At 41.0% G+C, this 20,225-nt stretch overlaps 1 protein-coding gene across 1 annotated transcript; it reads right to left on the reverse strand.

Moving 5' to 3' along the window:
* Positions 1-7,450: 7,450 nt before the first annotated feature.
* On the reverse strand, positions 7,451-13,980 carry prdm13 (PR domain containing 13). Its single transcript, XM_049584684.1, has 4 exons — positions 13,813-13,980; positions 12,199-12,330; positions 11,975-12,095; positions 7,451-9,963 (listed from the first exon to the last, which is right to left on the reverse strand). The coding sequence occupies exons 1-4, from the start codon at positions 13,978-13,980 to the stop codon at positions 8,474-8,476; spliced, it is 1,911 nt and encodes a 636-aa protein (XP_049440641.1). The 3' UTR covers positions 7,451-8,473.
* Between the last annotated feature and the right edge of the window lie 6,245 nt (positions 13,981-20,225).

Raw genomic sequence — 20,225 nt, forward strand, 5'->3', positions numbered from 1 at the left:
TTTGTACAAGCAGCTTATGACAATGAATATTTTTGTTTTATGTAGGTGGCAACCTCTAGTGGCTGTAGTAATTCTGACAGGGGCAAAGGAGGAACTCGGGTGATGAAGTATAAAGAGCGACAAAGTGTGTGTACAGAGATGGTGGATGTGGATGGTTGGTCATAAAACACAGGACTGTGACCCAGGAGACTGCTGCTTGTGTACCATTTGAAACCACAAGTCTACTTTGGGTTGATTTAACTAATATGTATGTACATAATGTTATGTTATGTACTTCACTACACAAAACATCACGTAACATCTATGTGTATGAAACGTGACGACATGACATTGTGTACATAAGTAAATTCAGTTACACAACAAATGTATGCGGCTTATTTTAACACAAACCATGACTGTTTTCCCTAAATCTAGCCTAACCTAACTCATGGGGGTGCTAACTTAGGGAGGTGTTTGTGTTTTGTATTACAGGGCAGGAGCAAACAACATATGTGGTTGTATGAGTCGGAGGACTTGTTGTGAAATCTGGTTGATTGAGGCTACCGTCAACATACAAACTGGTATCTCATGCTAATGCCTGCATGCTAACATGCTCACAGCAACACTGCTAAAATACAAATGATTAGCCAGTGTAGTGTTTATCATCTTTACCATCTTAATTTAGCAATTTAGCATGTTAGCATAGTCAAGTCAAGAAAGTCTTTATTTGTATAGTGCAAAATCATAACAGTTAGCTCAGGACACTTTTTATAAAGAGCGAGTCTAGATAATACTCTTAATTTACGCAAAAACAAGAAGTGAAAAAAAATCACACCAAGAGCATGCACAATGGTGACAGTCTCAAGGAAAAACTTCCTTTTAGCATATATTAACATTTGCTAATTAATACCAAACCCAAAGTAAAGCAGAGGGTGATGGGAGTGACATTTGTTTTGCAGGTATTTGGTCATAAACCAGAGTACAAATAAACATATGGACTTGATGATGGAATTAGATGAAAAGCAAGTCTGGCCATGGCTCTAATCACAAAAGGCATGACTCAGTTAAAGCCTACAAACTGCAGTTCCTCTAATGACCACTAGGGGCTGGCTCCAGAAGCGAGTCAATCCCCATTGACACCCATATTAAAATGCTTAAATTTACAACAGAAATAATCATGTTACAACCTGGTACAAAAAAACAGTTTTGGTCTCAGTGGCCAGTTTCAGCATTCATGACAACTGTTCTGGGGCTGAATTTTTATATATATCATCCATTTACATTTTAAAAAGACTAAAAGTTCAGCCTTGCTCCATTTCAAAGTAGTTGAATACAGGTGCTTGGACAGTGACTTCCGGAGTCAGAAACTGACAAAAAAACTGAATGATACAGAGCCTGAAAGATACAATGTAACGCTGACCAGCACATCATATTTTTAAGTGGGAAGTCCATGACAAAGTGTCAATATGTGACAAGGATGAGTGATGGTGTAAAGTTCCATATATTTAAGGACAGGGCTGCTTTTAGTGAGTGAGTGAGGGTTGGCACTACACTTCCATGATGAGCACCTAACAAGAGCAGTGCAAAGTGACAGTGATGAGCTAGCCAGTAGGATACACACGTACTAACTTGCAGTTGCAGCTGGGCCAGCTTACCACAGCAAACCACAGAGAAGCTTAAATTACAACATACACGAAGGTAGCATGACTTTATTCTCTTCACAGGACACCAATCATCCACTATGTCTAGCAAATAGTTTGCTGCTGGATTAATGCTCTGAATGTGGCATACAGGTCCTTTAACCCGAAGGAAAGGCAGTCCTGTTTTGCATAGCTCAAGACTTTATTGGATGGAGAAAATTTTTGCTTGTATCCACACAGAAACACACACACCACACACATTGATCAAGATACCATTGGACCTCTGGACCTGATGTTTGTAGCCAGCGTAACAGCTTCATTTTTAATTTTTTTTTGGCATTAACCTCCTTTTTCTCACATCACAAGCTACTGAATAGAGGCTAAATGATTTCACACCACAACACAGTCGAAGAAAAGAAAAAGATAAACATAAGCTACAAGGCTCTCATTTGAATGCACAAATGAGAATTCCCATTTTTTGTTGTTCTTTTGTCTCCAGTCACATTCAAGCATTTAAACCAGCTAAATGAAGCACTGAGAATACAAACACTGTCAGTCATCCTTTTTGCCATTGGTACAACAAATAATTCATTTATCATTAAGTGTCTGGTATGTTCAGTCAGACTGATTTTAAAAGAAATCCCACAGTATTAAAACTTTGATCGGCATAGTTTCCATGTTTGTTGACAAAAATATCACAAGGGATTTTATTCAGAACTTCACCCCCCACAAGACCGTCTGAGCACTTTCTTCTCAAGAAATTCCTCAGTGAAACATTTCCTTTTCAGCTTGTCAGTTTTTACAGTGAATGCAGTGAATAGCATATCCAGTAGGTTTTAAACCCCAACATGAAATATTCACTATCTTTATCACGTCTCATCCATTGCTTGGTCAGTGAAGGCGAGCTGCTGAAAAGGATTCCTGTGATCAAGGATACCCACATCAGGCTTTAGGAGAGACTGATTCGTAGCCTGGAAACAAGTCGACCCTGGTGTGGTGGTTGGGCCTGCCGGTGAAGTCTGGTTTTGGATCGAATTTTAGGCTGGGAGTCAAACTCTCTCAATCAAACTCCTTTTTTCCAATGTTCCCACTAATGAACGGCACTAATTGATTGAGAACGCTGGTGGGAGGGGATGAGCGAGCAGGGTGTTATAGTGTGAGAGAGTGAAGGGGGTTTGAACACAAACAGCGCCTGGACTCAGTCCAAACTGATGTGGGGGCCCACAGCGGACAGCACTGAGTATTGTACATAGAGGAGAGGATATAATACAGGGTACAGTGAACACAGGGGAGCAGACACATAAAGAGACAGACAGCTCTGAAGCCATTCTCCTGCTGAAAGTGAAAACACTTTGGAGTTAATTACAATAATTCGTGTGGGTTGAATCATGGCGTGCATTTGTGGCCAATCATAATGAGAATACATGTTTGGTATACATTCTGGGGGAAGATGTTATGTGCATCACACTGGCCTTTTCTTCTTTTTGTATTAAACAGACAATATGCAAGAACCACAAAGAATGTACTACTTCACATTACATTCACCCGCACGAACCTCTTTTTTTCTAGGGAATTCCTTCCAAACAAGCTAGCTTGGGTACGCCATTGCTGAACTCTTCTTATGGTACGAGTGAGGTCATCATCCCTGTGGGAAAATCTCATTTGATCACTCGTATCTGCAATCTCATTCTTTCAAATGCTATCCAATGCTTGTGACCAGTAGGTGAACAAGGATCAACCAGAAAATTGAAAGCTTTGCTTTGTTGTTCAGTTCTACCTGAACCATCACAGGCACAGGCACCTGACTCACACTCAACCCCACCATCCATTTCACCCCCACTAATGGAAAATCCTTCAGGATATCTGGACTGCTCCACTTTGGGCTGCTGTTATCTCGGAGGAAAAGGCCAAATTTTTCAGAGAGAGAGTCAAAAGCTTTCACTTGAGTCCAAACAGACAGTGCTTGACTTGGGGAGGTGATCACAGGCATGGAGTGCCAGGGCATTCGATTTCTGTCCAACTTGTTAATCAATACTGCCACTTTGAAATGAATGTAAGTGTTCATGGTGTAGTTATTGTAAGTGTCACTGAAAATAAATCAATTTCTTGCACAAACAAGCAAAGAGAGGAAACAGCTGTGTGAGGCACCAGAAGTTACCCCTTAAAGATCCAGTATCTAGGATGGTTTGTTGTGTTTTTTTAACATCTGAATGAGCTGTTTACATCTACATAAGGAGAGGGTCCTCATCTACAGAGATCACCATGTTGCACTGCCGTGTTTCCACAGTAGCCCAGACAAACCAAACACTGGCTCCAGAAAAGGCAGTTCATGTTTTTAATGTTTTTGCATCAGCAAGCACAGCTCCTACTTTTTTTTTCAGTGAAACTACTTTATTCAGTGTTTTTACCAGTTTAAATCCTTGGGTTTAAATGGATGGATAATTCGGCTCCCAGTACAAACATCTGGATCTTAACTAATCAGAGAAAAAAGTGAGCACAGATTAGCTAGTGCTAGGTTTGCGGCTCGTCATTAACATGCCAAACGGTGTCCGAGAAATACTGATTTGTGACGTAAATCTACTTTATCTGTGTTTTAACTGATTTAAATCACATGGTCTGTTTGTTTTGGAGAGAAAGAGACCTCTGTGGATAATCTGGCTCCTGCAAAACCTTCTGAACAATGACTCTCAGTTTCAGCTGGTTGCAATTTGCAATCCTCACCACTAGATGTCACTAAATCCCCCTAAATCCAGTTCACTGTTCCATTAATGGGCTGTACAAAGCCTAACTGGTATCTGGTGGAACGTTTTTTGGTAACTTCTACATATGATTTACCATCAGTGTAGAGGCAACACATTTTGAAATGTAGTAATTAGAGTACATTACAGTTACTAATCCCAGTAACACGCCGCTACTTTGACATCTTATGGGAACATTGATGGATAGATTTTGACAGGTGTGGGGGAGGTATTTAGACTTCAGAAAGAGCAGAAATGTGACTCACTCACTTACTAATGTTAGCCACGACCTACACTCAGGTATCACCTGGTTTTGTTCAGAGCTAGTGGGTGTGTTGACACCGTGGCTTCACTGTGAGAACGGGACCTTCACACCAAGGCCGGTAAATAAAAGCAAGATTTATGCATGGAGGAGAAGATGTCTGAGTACAGAGTGAATGTACTTCAATCTGTGTGTAAAATGTGAGTAAAATACAACAGAGGACAGAGGTGTTGGCATTTTGGCCACTGACACAATGCATGCAGACCCTTTGTTATACCATCATTATACCTGACTTCCTTATTAATAAAGTCACTGTGTCATGTTGAGAAACTAACAAACAAACAAGCAATTCTTGTCTCTTAATTGTTTAATACAACATTTCTTAGAGGGAAGTTATTATAAAGCATACCTCAATCCATGATGCACCAATAGAAGCATCAAACAAAAGAGCACTCATAGAAAGCATTCAGATCTGAGATTTATAAAATCCGGGCATATATGTGTAACCCTGAACCCTATGGAAGGAAAAAGGAAATATATACGAATGGGTGGCTCTTGTTATATGTATTTTTTAAGATGCAGTATTTTTACAGTGTCACTACCATGACATGCTAAAGAAAGGGGCAGAAGAGATTGAATATAGTGCCACTCTATGAGCAGATTCTTTCAAATTTTCACAAATAGAAGTGGACAATATACCACATCAAGGTCACACCCATTTTTACTGCATTTACAGCTTGTAGAAAGGAGGCAGTAATTCACCAGTGGCCAGTTTTAAGTGTGAAAGTGCCAGAGACTGTCCTTGTTGGATGTCTGGCTTTTGCACTTTGCAGTGACACACAGCCAAGGGAAAGTACAGTTGTAGGGTAAGAGAAGGTATGCAATGTCAGGCAGAAAATTTCATATGGGCGACACAAAACATGAAGTAAAATATGGCAGCATCTTAAATACAGGCGACAGAAGTGAAGTCTACCATGCTCAGGCCTGTTTTAGATTATAATAGTGTGTATCACATCAATGGGATATCTAAAAAATGGCCGCTGTTGTGTTCTCTCCTGTTGTGTAAAGTGAAAGGTGTTTGACTGGTCAGTGGAGTGGAAGTGTGTGGAAAGCAGCCGCTGACATGACAGCATACCAAACCTGCTGGAGTCCTCAACATGCAAATCAGAGGCGGCGGCTTGTATTTTGCCACCTCAAGACTCCTGCCTTAAAGGAATACTTAACCCACAAAATTATCATTTGTATATCAGTTATTCACCTGTGTTGAATTGAATTTATGAAGAAAACTATGTTTTTCTTCCGTGCATTCACCGTGAACGAAAAATCCAAAAAATGGAGAAAATTCTCGATGAGCTGGAGTGAAGGGGGTCTGCATTTAACAACAGCAAAACTACATCAAAGCATCCATTTACAAACTCTCACGCAACTCCTGCAGTATCATCCAAATCTCATTTATCCAGTTGTATGCTCAGTACTTCCCAGACACATGCATTTTTGCGAAAAGGTTACTATTTAAACTCTGCTTAACGGAAGAGTGTTTTCAATGTTTTAGCAAAAATTCATGTGTTTGGGAAGTACTGTGCTTTGACTGGATAAATAAGACTTGGATTATACTGCACAAGTTGTGTGGGAATTTGTAAACAGATGTTTTGATATAGTTTTGGTGTTGTTAAAATAACTTCCTATGACTTAAAATCATTAAGAATATTCTCCATTTTTGGATTCTTCGTTCACTGTGGAAGCATGCAAGAAGAACTAAATTTAAGAATTCAAAGTAATACAAGATGAGCAGTTCATATACAACTGGTCATTTTGTGGGTTAAGTATTCCTTCAATAATTAATAAATAATCATTATCAAGTTTTTTTTTAAAGTATTATGGGAGCACTGGTGAAATGGAACTAAATGCATTTTCTCAAGTACCTTATTTAATCACAAATCTGAATTATTTGTACTTGAGTAATCCCATCTGATGGCACTTTATGTTTTTTACTCCAGCACATTATTTTGAGTACTATAGCTACTTAAAAATTAAGCATCTGTAAAAGTCTATAAATCTATCTATGAAACATGATGCATTGTTATTAAAGCTTATTCTAACAGCTTATAAATTGGTGAGAATTAGCTCCACCTGACACCAGAAAAACGGTAATTACACGCATGTGATTATATGATCATATTATCACCAGTATTTTGCATTGAGTACATTTGATATTGTAAATAGGGTACAATTTGCTAATAATACTAACTTTAATTAAGTAGTGTTTTAATGCAGGACTTCCTACTTGTAATCTGTATTTTTTAGTTGCAATATTGCTATTTTTATTTAATCCTAAGGCATCTTATAGGAGAAATCATTATTATTATTATTATTATTATTATTATTATCATTATGACTATTATTATTGGCAGAAGTAAAAAAGGGGACAGACTCGTACATCTTTGCTTCATCAGCTGTGCATTAACGTTTTCCTTGATGGCAACAGGCCCGACTCTCTCATTTCTCTGTTCACCTGCACAAAACACCAAACTTCATGCATATTAGAGAACATCATCAGATGCAACATGGAAAACGCTGTTATTGATTTTGAACACAGACAAAAAAAAAGAAAACCTCAAACAACTTTTATGATGTTTTAAATTAAATTTATTCAAAAACCAACGACTGACGGGAGTAAAATATTGCGCTCATAGACAATATCACTTATAAACAAACGTATACAACACTTCTCCACTGAAATGTGAAATATCATACTTTACACTTCTTTACATAGGCTATAACTGCAATCAATACAATTTTCTTTCTCTAGAAATAATTCCTTAAATAAACTGGGCGCTGCTGCTGCTGGCTGCTTCTTTCAGAGCAGCATGCCTCGGCAAGAAAAGTGCAAATTTAAGTCCAGTGTGTTTCTCAGCGAAGCGCGGGGGATGTCATGAAAGTATGTTCGTTCATAATAATCTTAATGCATCGGTTATGATGAAATAAAATACCCATTGCTGTTTTTAAAGTGCAACTGACAGTTTAGAGGGGAATACGGGAACGTTGCGATTTTTTTCACAATGAAAAAAAAAAAAAACAAAATAAAAAAGAATCATATTCTTTTGCAGTTTATAATTTCCCAGAAAGCGTCCATATGCTGAGTGATGGAATGTAGTGCTCTTTTTTTGGATCAGGCCTTTAGTTAATTAAATCCATAGATCTCAGGGGGAGACATGATACAAAAGACAGTCGTTACCTTTCTTTTCTTTTTCCTTTTTTAATTTAAGAGGTAATTTAGTCTCATATACAGCCTTGACTTTCTTTTTTTAAAAGCGACTGAAAGGCGATGTTGTATCATTGTTCTTGTGTTGTCTGTCGTTTCTTTGATGGTTTTGTAGAATTGTCAGTATTTTCAGACGCAGGAGATAAAGACAGATTTCTCCATTTGCATAAAAATATGAAAACAATTATGATTATTTGCATTATAGTCAAACGAAAATGTCTGCAGCATCTCTGGCAGACTTTTGTTCGGCGTGGTTAAAAGCGTGCCAGAACCAAAGGCCACAGGTTATTTGGCAGAGCAGGGGAACATTGTTGAAGTGTACTGTAAATAGCATTTAAATATATGGATTTTTTCTCTCGAATATGTCATGATAAAACACCAAACAAAAACAAAAGTACCCCCTAAATCAAAAGTAATATTTAAACTGCGATTTTTCCTTTTTAACTTTGGGAATGTTTGTGCCATGTTGTTCAGACGCCCTTGGGTCAGTAAAATGTAAAAATGAAAGGTTCAGTACAAGACTAAATGACGTGTTTTCTTGTGTACATAATTTAAAATCAATGAGCAGTCTCTCTGTGGGGATGAAAACACCTCAGTCATTATTTTTGCTCGACTCTTGGTCGCTCTGGTCGTCGGTGAAGCACACGTCCACATCACTGTCATTGTCGCTCTTTTGCTCTGCGTCCTCGAACAGGCCGCCCGGTTTGTCGTCCAGTTTCTTGACGGTCTGCCCGGGGTGTCTGGACTTGACGTGTCTCTCCAGATCCCGCCTCCGCACCAGCACCTTCCCGCAGAAGTCGCACCTGTAGGGCGTGTTCCCCTCCGCGTGGAGCCGGATGTGTTTGTTCAGGTTGCTGGGGTCTCCAAACGGCCTGAAGCACACTTTGCACTTGAGCGGTTTGTAACCTGTGTGAGTCCTCATGTGGATTTTCAGGCCGTATTTCCTGGAGTACAGCTTGCCGCAGTACAGACACAAGTGTCCCTTTTTCGGCTTGCCAGACCCGGCGTTGCTGGCGCTCCCGGTGGGGATTGAGTCCAACCTCGTTCGGTTCTTCTCCGCGGCGATTTCCGAGAGCTGCTGGGTGTGCATGGCGATCTCCCGGTCGATGTTGGTGATTGAGCCCAGGTCATGGTTCAGTGAAGGCGCACCAAAGTAGGACATGGACTCCGGGTACTTGAGGAGGTTGCTGAAGTGGAATTTGAGCGGATAGTAAGGTGAGCTGTACAGGAGCTCCCCGTTATAGACAGTGAGGGGCATGAGAGGGATGTTACAGTCTCCACCGTATGTCTTGACCCCGTCGAAGTGAGGGAGAGAGAACCTCTCAAAATGGAGTCCAGGGGGCATCTGGGGGTAACGGGACGGGGACAGGCCAGAGTGCATCCGACTCTCTACGTGCTTGAAAGCTGATGTCTCCTCCATGTGAGGCAGCAACGGGAAACCCCGGATAGCGTTTGTGCATGGCACCATCGGAGATGCGGAGTCCATAATTGCAGGTGCGCACTTGGGAGGGTGGTTCCCTCCTCCATTTAGAGTCTCGCCTACATTGCGGATAGGTTTCATGTTTCCAATGAGTTTGCTGAATCCCAGGCCACTCAGCTTCCCGTTTGCGTCCTCTCTGGAGGCGTCCGCGCCCGGGACTTTGGAGATGCCGGTCGGTTTGAAGGCAGAGCGCACACCCGGGTGGAAGCCCATGCTGCTCAGAACTGATGATGTGGCGCCGAGGCCGAGGATGTGTCCCTGGTTCCTGGCTGAGGTAACGCTCATGTCGAGGGCCCTGTCCTGCTCCTCTGAGCTGCTTTTCTTTGACAGTCCCACTTTGTGTAGAAACGGCGAGGAGGCCACTGCCCGCCTGCCTGAGTCTGAGATGGAGGAGTTACTGTGCCCGCTCCTCGGAGAGGTGGAAGTGTTAGGGATGTCTCCAGACTTTGGTGACCTGCTGAAGGTCTCCGTGCCTCTGGCCTGCTCGCTGTTCACAAAGCCCCGCCCGTTGCTCAGGGCGCAATGGAAGTGGACGTGGGCCTTGAGTGTGTTCGGGTATTTGAATATTCTCCAGCAGTACCAGCAGATGTAACGCTCCTCACCTGTAGAGACAACAGCAAACATGGCATTAATGATCAGATGGATGCGGATCATTATGTCACACAACAGTACGTGAAGCCAGATAATACAATCACACAATAGTTATTCAATTATACAATGTATTCCCGTGCGTAAAATGCCTGGTCCGTGCGTAAAATGAAAATAACAGGTCTGGCAACCTGTAAAGAAAGACCTGTGAACGCCCACACAGACAAGTGACTCTCCTCTTCCCCCAGTACCTCTTTAACAACACACAGTAGGCACACATAAATTAAACAGAGGATAATAGAACATATAAACATAATGCAGTGTTTAGCATTAAGGTCGGGGGTTGTTATATTAAAACACTGCATCCATGGTCCCTTGAAAATACCGCTTTAAATAGTAACATTTTTATCAGTCACTGCTGCACATCACCTGATATTTAGGGGGAATAATGGGCGCGACCCTGTTTCTAAGATCTGGTGCCAAATGGCAATATACTCAGGAGGCCAATTCAATGACCCCCAGCCGAGCACTCAGAGGTTAATATAGATGTAATGATTTTGTAATCCTCATACGGGCCATTGTTTATGATCGCCATCAAAAGAGCAAACGCCCTGCCCAATCTGGCGCTCAGAAACCGATGCATTGAATGCGGGACTTTCCCCTGTCTGTGCGCTTTCCCGTGGAAGTGACAGCAGCTGTTGCTTGAAATCGCAAGTCTTCAGAAACAATGGCTCCGGCCCATCTGTTGACGCCTAATAATGGGAGAGAGCGTATGTCCAGGAGCGCACACGGTGTGTTGGGCCGGAGAATCAGGGCAATATACACCCCATATAAAAGTTAGCATTCATTAGGCCACAATACCTTGACGCACCCACCTAATTTACCGTGAAGCACTTGTTTTTGAATTTATTTGCTTTTGAATACATGAATATTAATGACGCGATGACATTTGTTAACCTCCGTATCGCAACTGAATCACCAGCCTCTTCTTTTTCCAGGGTCACAGAGACACGACGTTTTATGCCTTTATTTTTTTCTTCTAGTGTGCTTCAAGCACCGTAATTACTTTTTCACAATTATTATTTTTCTCTCGATGCAACTTTGATATCATTCGAAGCTCAGTTTCTATTATATTTACTCAGTTAAGAGGCCCTTCCAGGTCTAAATGAAAATCATCGTCAATCGATGGAATTCCCTGCACATTTCCTCTCTATATATACGGATTAGTTCCTGTGTTTTGCCAAGATTGGGACATAACAGGAAATAATCCCAAAGCGTTACCGCCAGATTATCATTACCAACCCAAACAAACGGATTAAAAGACCAAACACAGATTTATGACAACACTAATCCACAGGAAACCATCAGATAATCTGAAATGAAAGAATATCCATGGTAATTAATGCCAAGATAATTCCTCATCAATTGTATTTGATGTCCTGTGATGTCTAATATTTTTTTGCAATCGGATTTATTTTTGCTTGTCATTATTGAATTATTGAATTACAATGGCCCACACCAAATCACTGCTTATGTAGGCCGGAAGTAAAATGTCCTCCATTTATTCAAACAATTTGAACTTTATTTCCAATTGCAAAGCGATTCTTACATTTATTTTATTTTCATTTTATAAAAAAGGTTGGTGTTTTTATGTATTCTATCTTCAATAATTGAATAAATGAAAAAAGCTGCCTGAGGAAAAAACAACATGCAATTGATTTCCATCTCTGAGCGATACAGCAGGGACATCACGGGTATTGACAGTCATTTAACTGTGCAGTGACAGACCTTTCAACATGTCGATGTGTCAGAGTCAGACCACAATGCGCAATAAAAAAAACTCAGAAAAATAAAATAAATTCAAACTGCTAAAGTTCTTTTTTTTGCGTAGTAATTTGAATTATTATTATTATCACAACTAAACTCACAATTTACCTGTAGCTAATAAATTATTTTATCTCCAGACAGCAGGCCGTTTGGTTAAGCTGCCCCCCCCCCCCCATCATTATTAGCAGTCTCATTTACCTTTCTCGTCGTGCGTGGGAGTGGCCGTGGTGGGGATGTCGTACCACTGGGCCAGAGCGTTGGAGTACCAAACACTGAGCTCCTCTCCTGCAGGGATTTCTCTCAGCACGCGGTAGAAAATCTTAAATCAGAAAAGGGAATAGAAACAGAGATGAAGTGTCCAAATGGTAGAGGGGGAAAATCTGGCATTGGCCTTTAAAGAGTGTGATGTGATGAAAATTCACCTGTCCGCCAGGTAAGTCCGACACAGCTTCCAGGTTTTGCTCTTGACTGTTTCTGGCGGCGCGGATCAATCCGATCCAGTCTGGCACGGGACAGCCCGACTCATCCACAAACTCCCCCCGAACCAAGCGGATCTAAGCCAGCAAACAAAGAGTCAGAGTGTGCGTGAGCTTCACTATGACTATGACAGGAATGATTGGGAATATGAACACCATGGCTCTCATAGACAAACACATGCAGGTAGAAGTTGAAACAAATACCTCAAGAAATACTTAAACGAGCACATTTTGCTGTTTTCCTCTCCAAAATTTATTTATATCTCAATTTGTATCGATTAAACTCATTTATTTGTTTATTCATATTTTAATTGAACGAATTTTCTCACCAGCATCGTCGCCCATCACTGCTGTCTGCAGTATTACCTGGAGGTGCTGCGGCCACGCATGACCAAAACGCGCTTAATGCGTCTTTATCCGCTCTGTTGATAATTTACTAAAGAGAATGACACTCGGGCCTAATTGAGTTGATATGGGAAACGAATTTGAGGAGTGTCAGAGCGTTTCTAAACTGTTCAAGGACATTAAAGATCGAAGCGTGACATTTGACACAGAGATTGCACCTGATGATCGCCGGCGGCCCGGGGCCACGCATTTAGACGCATCAATCACAACCCGCTGACAGCTGCAACAATAACAGGGTGCGGTTAGAGCCGCAAATTGTTTTATCCTGTGCGTGTAAAAATAGTGTTTGAAAGTTGTATTTTTTTTTTTTAAGCTGATTTTTAATTTATTTTTTTTAATTTCTGAAGACTTTTATTTTCTAATTATTTGCTCATCTGGACTTCCAAAGAAATACCACCACACTACTGTTATCCAGAACAACCCCAGTCCATTAACATGAATTTCCTTTAATTTTATCTTTTATCAGTGTTATTATTATAATAAGCATTTTTCGTAGCCCCAGGCTGCGGCCCGGCCTCAGTGGCATCTTTCTGTGGCCGGATTACATTAACATTAAACGGCTCATCGGGATAACAGGCCCGCCAGGCGGTGAAATGTGAAGCGGCTGAGGGCATGAAATCCCACACAGCACAGCCGGGTCGCCCATTAGGCCGGTTAAGTAGAAGCACAGACTGACAAGTCGGCCACTAATGGAGCGCAATTATTTCCAACTTGACAGGCCAAACCAATTAATAAGCGAAGGCCCGATGGAGTTTGACAGTGCAGCTTTAAAATCCAAATCAGCCTGTTTGTTTTTAACTAAAATTTAAAGGGAATATAAAGTAGTGTGTTTAAATATTAAATGGGTTATTTTTGTAAGTGGTTGCTAAAAATTTCTTACAAAAAAATAGAAGAAAAATAGTAAAACTGTTTGAAAAAAAAGTTTTACAGTAACTAAATTGGTGATAAATTAAAACTTAAAAGTTAATTCAAAAATAGCAACCCCTACTCAAAGCTATCCAGTGCACCTGAATGACCCGCATCACCTCAAAATATTTCAAAATAAGAGCCCTTTTCAGGCTGCATGGTCAAATGCATTAAATTAATCTAAAATTTGAGATGATCATATTTATTTTTTTATTTTTTTAAAAAAGGTTTTCAGTGTTTTAAACTTACCTTCTTCTTGGGTCCAACTTCTTTACGATCCGACACGTACTTCCCGAGTTTGAAGATGCCCGGTACCGGTCCTATCCGGAGCCCGGCCGGGATGCTGCAGTCCGCAAACACACTGACGGTGGTGGACGCCCGGGTGGCTTGCATGGCGTGGGGTGAGATCAGAACCATGAAGACTGATGGAGACCGAGTGGGGAGAGTGCAGGGAAGGAGGAAGAAGAGGAGGAGGAGGAGGAGGAGGAAGATGAAGAGAGGATGAGGACCGGCCGATATCCGCCCTCAGAGTGACGCGGTGGCGTTAAGCTCTCCGGCTTTTCTAGTGATGGTGCAGCCAAGGTGGCCCCCCTCCTCTCCACACCCTCCACCCCTCCCGACCTCAGGATGCAAGTGTGTATGGGAAGGGGGGGTGCAGAGAGGTGATGCTGTGCTGTAAGGTAGTTTAAAGGGGGGCGAAGCGGTCCTGAGTTTGCAGCAGCAGTGAGGAGTGTGTGTGTGTGTGTGTGTGTGTGTGTGTGTGTGTGTGTGTGTGTGTGTGTGTGTGTGTGTGTAAGTGAGTGTGAGAGAGTTGGGCTCTCCCAGCAGCTGTGAGGACAGGGAAAACGGGCCGGCCTGGTCACATGGAGACTTTCCCTCACCCCGCCGCATAATGAATTGCTCCAAAACGGTCAAGAGACACAAAGGGCCAGGCGACCTTCCCATCCCCAAAATCCAATTTGTCAAGGGCAGAGAAAAGAGGGAGCAGAATCAAAGGTCCACAGCGACCATTAATCCTCAGCATGTGGCTTTGTCCCAGAGACAGTTCCGATATTTTAACTGACAAATCCACTGTATAATTTCTCCATAAATCCTCACCCTTTTCCATTCTTCCCTTTCAAGCCGGGTTTTGGAAATCAGTGGCTACTTTAAATCTACTTGGCTGGCATTCTTTGGGTTTTATATACTTCAAAGCGCTTTCTTCTCCCTCCTCCTTTGTTTCCTTAGTTTAACAAAAGAGCAGGAAAGTTTAGAGGACTTGTTAACTTCTATTGACTCTCGGCGTGTGCCGGGTTGAGATCAGGCAGGTACTGAAAGGGAACCAGCAGCAGGAAGAGAGGAGGCAAAAAAACCCTGCACCATCTTCCCAACGCACACACACTTGTGGTTTTCTTGTCTTGTCCTCCTCATTCAACACGTATTTTCTGCTGCATTGATCTCCAAGGGTGAGGAGAAATACACATATAATTTTAGGATATTTTTGGTTAATAGCTAAATTCTGGCATCTGTTTTAGTGAAATATTACATTTAGAATTATTTTTTAAAGATGCTCCTCTGCAAAATCAGTCACACAAACTGGAATGCAACAGGACAATTCATAATATCATATGTGACATAAAATCTTTATTAGGGGAAGATCAGAAATATTAATCATTCAGTATTTAATTTGATATGGCCATTTTAAATCCATGATTAATGCAAAAAAAAAAAGTGGAATATGACAGAAATGATTGTGATTAAATGAATGAATGATTGAAGGTGCTCAACTAATTGACTTGAGTGTCTTGATTGACTGATTGATTTTACAATATAAAAAAATAAAATAAATCATGTCCTGTCCTATGAAAACCATGTATCTCCAAAACTTTGCACGAGTTAAGCTGCTCTGCTTTGACTTTTGTGACACTGCATATTTCAGATAGTAGGCCTACAGCTGCTTTTTTATAGTTTATATAATTTGAAGTAGGTGGATTTTCCCATAGTAATTATTATTTAATACTATATATATGTATTAAAAAAAATTGAAAAAATATGGAGATGCATGATTTTACTGCAGCATGATATTAAAAGTCAAATGTAACATTTGACTCAGAACTTTGGAGTAATGGCACCATCAATCCAGCTGTGACTGCATTCATATTATCATGGGCATAATATATAATATAATTCTGCACATTACTTCAGACCACATGACTTAAATGATTGATTCACTTGTTGGTTCACTTGTGTTAATGGCATGCAATCATCAAGTGTATTGTGTCTCCAGCATGTGGCTCAGTGCAGCAGGTTGTTTAAAGTTGATGGAGCCTTTTGATGATGCAGTGATGCACAGAGAAGAAGACCAAGAACCCGTGGGAGATCAGTGCAGACCATGATCATGTTGACCTCTGACCTGCCCACTGTGGACAAGTAGCCTCTAGTTGAAATGCCCCAACATCTCCAGGAAATTATAACAAAGAATATGAAATGATAAAATGCTCAGGAATTATCAGTTTTATACCTTCATGCAGCATTTAGTAGCAATGATTAAAATACAGAACACAAAACCAACATGAAACACAATCTTCAGATTGAGTCAGAGCATTCATTAATGTCAGCATAGTTTAAAATCTCTTCGTGTATAAATGTCTGTAATAAAATGTTGTAAATAAACTAATAGACATTAATCTCCCTCTGTCTCTGCAGGCATCCCGTGTTGCTCCCCTCTCTATCTCCTCCCTGCGCTCCTCCACAGTCTCAAAGAGCCTGAACGACACGCGAACAATCTCATCAATGGGCGCAATGTTTGCGCCTGGCTGTGCGGAGAGGTTATTTATTAACGCCTCGCCATTTGCGGCTGGTTCCCATCCACCCCTGCGCTGCTTTTAAAGCCCCGCACTTCTCCACAGTGAAATTAATTATTCTCTGAGGAGGGGGGGGGGGCAAAGACGTTTCCTTTCTGTTTGCGGAGAAGTCGCTGGGGTGAATCCCCGCTCCACTGTGCGCTCCGAAGCCCCGAAGAGCGCTCAAAAGACTCGGTGTCAGAGTGAAAACAGTGTTGGGAGCAAATGGGATGGAAAATTAAATGAAATTAAATGGCTTGACCGGCGGTATTGTTCCTCCTTCTTTTTTTAAAAGAAAAAAGACACATTAATTACATGGTCGGATCTTTATTCTGGGACAATATTGCGGAGTTCATCAACAACATTCCGCCAGTGCGCTTCTCTTAAATGAACTCTCTTTAATAAACGTAAATAACGAGCTGAGAAGAATCGGAGTTGGGAGAGAGGAGGGTGACGTTTTTATGAGCGGCCCTGCCTGGCTCTTGCCAGCCTTTTTTGGATTTTAACTGTTTAAACGGTGGGGCTCTGATTTAACTGGTTGGCCATTAATGAGCCATGAATATAGAGGAACAACCTGTCTGCAAAGCAACGCGGTAAATACAGAGAGCAATGCCCCACCAGGGATCTCCATTCATGCTCCCTGACTATACTTCAGGGGTGCCAAGGGTTCACCACCACCTCTCCTGGACTGGTTTCAATAGCCTACCATTTAAGACCCCTCTGAGCTCCGAAGAAAACACATTTTTTATGTCGACCCATAAACTTTGTTTGGGTCTATTCAGAAGAGCCCAATCATTGTCCCACTTAGCAATGTGGCCTATTTCTCACAGATTCCCACGTCTTAGAAATGACTCTGTGTTTGTCTAAATCCATTTATTTCTCCACATGCAAGCCCACACCTTCGGCACCTCTCACATTTATTTGGTCACACTTCTTTTAATTAAAAAAGAAAACTTAAATCCTCATGCTTTTTGGTGTTCTGGACAGGTTGAACTCTGTCCAGCAAAAGAATCAGAACTTATTATTCCTTTCAGATGTGAGCCCGCTCTCAGACAAAGAGAAAAGCTTCGGACAGGCCTGTTTATCTTATTCCTCGCCTTTCTTTTCTTTTATGAAAACCACCGCCACCATCAAATAATAAAGGTGTTTTACTTTGTGAGAAACCTGGGGAAAGATGCAAGCTGCTCCAAGGGCAGACCAGCTGCCTTGATGCGGGTGGGACATTAGCGACGCGTTTGAATAGTAATTATGCTTGTATGGGACTCCCACCAGATGACATGATTGGGATTTTAACCCAGACTAATATTCAAAATCGCATTAGAGAGGAGCCGAATAAACGGCACCTGATTCAATGCTGTTCATGCGTGATTTCATTCAAGAAAGCCTCCTCTCTTTTTTTCTCCCCGAAGTGGGCTGCACCATTTCGGTATTCAAAGTCTCTACAAAGTTTTTTGCGCCGGGCTTTTTCAGGCCGCATTTCCCTGACTTAAACTCACTTTGTCTCGCATGAGGAGACTTGGATAAAAGCGTGTGAAGTTGCGTGAATTGATATGTTTCGGTGTACCTTATAAATTCATACCTTTTCTCACTCGAGCGCCTCAGAAAGAAAGTGTCACTCAGGCCGATTCTCTCTGCTGTCCAACGCATTTAGCAGGAGATCTATTTGAGAAGTTCATTCCTAGGCAAATGTATGCAGGCAGGGCTCTGCCTGAATGGAGCAGCGTGTCAGCCGACCCTAATTGGGATTTAGCCACCCAAAGCATATGCACAAAGTGACAGAAAATCACAAGTTTCAAAGAAAGTCACAACTTTTGCCCTTCTTGGTGAATATGGGCAGCTCTTTCTCTCAGCTCAGAGTAAGCTGCATTTTTCTTATAGGATGGAGGTTAGTGACCCAGTTGGCTCTGCGGTGTGTTTCTGCAATCTCATAGTGTGAGCAAAACAACTATAAAGGCAAAGTGCATGCTTAAAAACACGTAACCTTGACTGCACTACATGTTTGAATGAGGCCAGATGTTTTAGCCGAAGTCATGGTTATTATGTGAACAAATATCGGACCATTTTATTGCTTTATTTCACTTTTCATGTCTTGTTTTATACAGTAAAAATATAGTTTTTAAACAGGTTTGTAGCGGACCTTTTTATAATAATAATAAAATAAAAATGAATAAATGAAATAAAATAATAATAATAATAATTTGCCCCATTAAAATGTGTCGTTTGAAATATTTGTAGAGCATGCACAAGCAGATTTATGTATTAAATTTTATATGAACATTTATATGACATTTGGAAATTTACGTTTTATTTATTTATTTATTATTTTAATGATAAGACTGCACTCGTCTTTTCCAGTGCGTCAGTGTTTCCACTGTGGAGACGGAGCACCATGGAGAGCTCCGCATTGCGCACACACGCACACATACGGACACACACACTGTCTCCCTTGTCTGTTAATTATATTGATAATAAATTCCATCCCATCATATTGATGAGGAGAGAAATTATCTTGAACTTCACCCTAAATGCAAGCTATAGGCTGATTTATATGTATATACATGGTTCGGGTTGGATGCACATTGATAATTCGCTGTAACAAACTGTAACCTAATGATACAACCTTCTCCTCATTATATCTCCGACTGACAGTTCTGGGTTCAAACTAATTGTCTCCTGCGTGTCCGGGTGGGATGAGCTTGTGGAAATGATGTCCGAGCGAAATATTTATTATTTCAACATGACGTCTGCGCATAATCATCGTAAATGATGTATTAAGCAATGATACAATACAGTAAAATGTTGATTGGAGGCGCATTGGCTCTGACAATGTTTACGGTAATTTCTTGATTTTATTTCAGAGGCCCCATTGCTTGTTTATTATTATATTGTTACTTAAACCACAAGTCTGATTGTATAAAAATTGGATTTTTGCATGTTTTTTCATACCTTAATCCTTCAGATATTTACCATTTCTTTTGAGTGAGAAATGTAATTGTTTTGTTGCACATATTTCACACCAAGTTCTCAGAAAATTAGGATGTTAACCCAACATATCCATCCAAAATGTTGACTGATCACATTTGAAACAGTAAATATTAGGCATTTAACATTTATATGTGTGCATGTCTTACTTATCTTAAATACTTTGATCTTTCCCATCTTCAAAAGCAAAATATATTAGGGTTCCACTAACGTAGAAGCATTCCACTGTGAAATAATATTAGGATGTTCTCCATTATAATAATAATAATAATAATAACAATGTCACAATAATGTTATTGCTGCCATAATAACACTGGTCTCGTTTCCATCTTTTGTTGCACTTTCTCTCAGAGGATTGGTGTGTTGCATGTCTCGGCTCGAAGCCCCTGAGCAGGACACTGAGTGTGTTTGGCATCTGCTGCCCAGATCCAATCGCTCCCAATCAGCAGCAGGAGGAAAAGGTGTGGATGTGGATGGAATGAGGACAGGAAACGGCTGTGTGCCGTCACTCCGCTGCAGGACAGAATTTGACTGACGGATTCCTTAGCCCTCCAGAAAGTGTCAGGGCGACTGCCTCGACCCTCAGGTGACTCTGTCTTTCTCTGTGTTTTTGCTGCTCACTACTTCCTTTTCCCCTTTTTTCACTCTTTATCCTCTCGAGCCTTTGCTATCAAAATAAGCAACATCTCTTTCAGTTCTGCAGAATTACCAGCATTTCATGAAAATAGTAGTGATAACATTCAGTGTCCTTGTAAGGCACTTCAAACACAAATGCTAAAAAAGACATCAAATCAAAACAAAGACAAGGTAATTGAATGCTGATAGCTTTATTTTGAGCAAGTAGAAAAGAAGGGGGGG

Source organism: Epinephelus fuscoguttatus, linkage group LG8 (genome assembly GCF_011397635.1).
Source record: "Epinephelus fuscoguttatus linkage group LG8, E.fuscoguttatus.final_Chr_v1".
NCBI lineage: Eukaryota > Metazoa > Chordata > Actinopteri > Perciformes > Serranidae > Epinephelus > Epinephelus fuscoguttatus.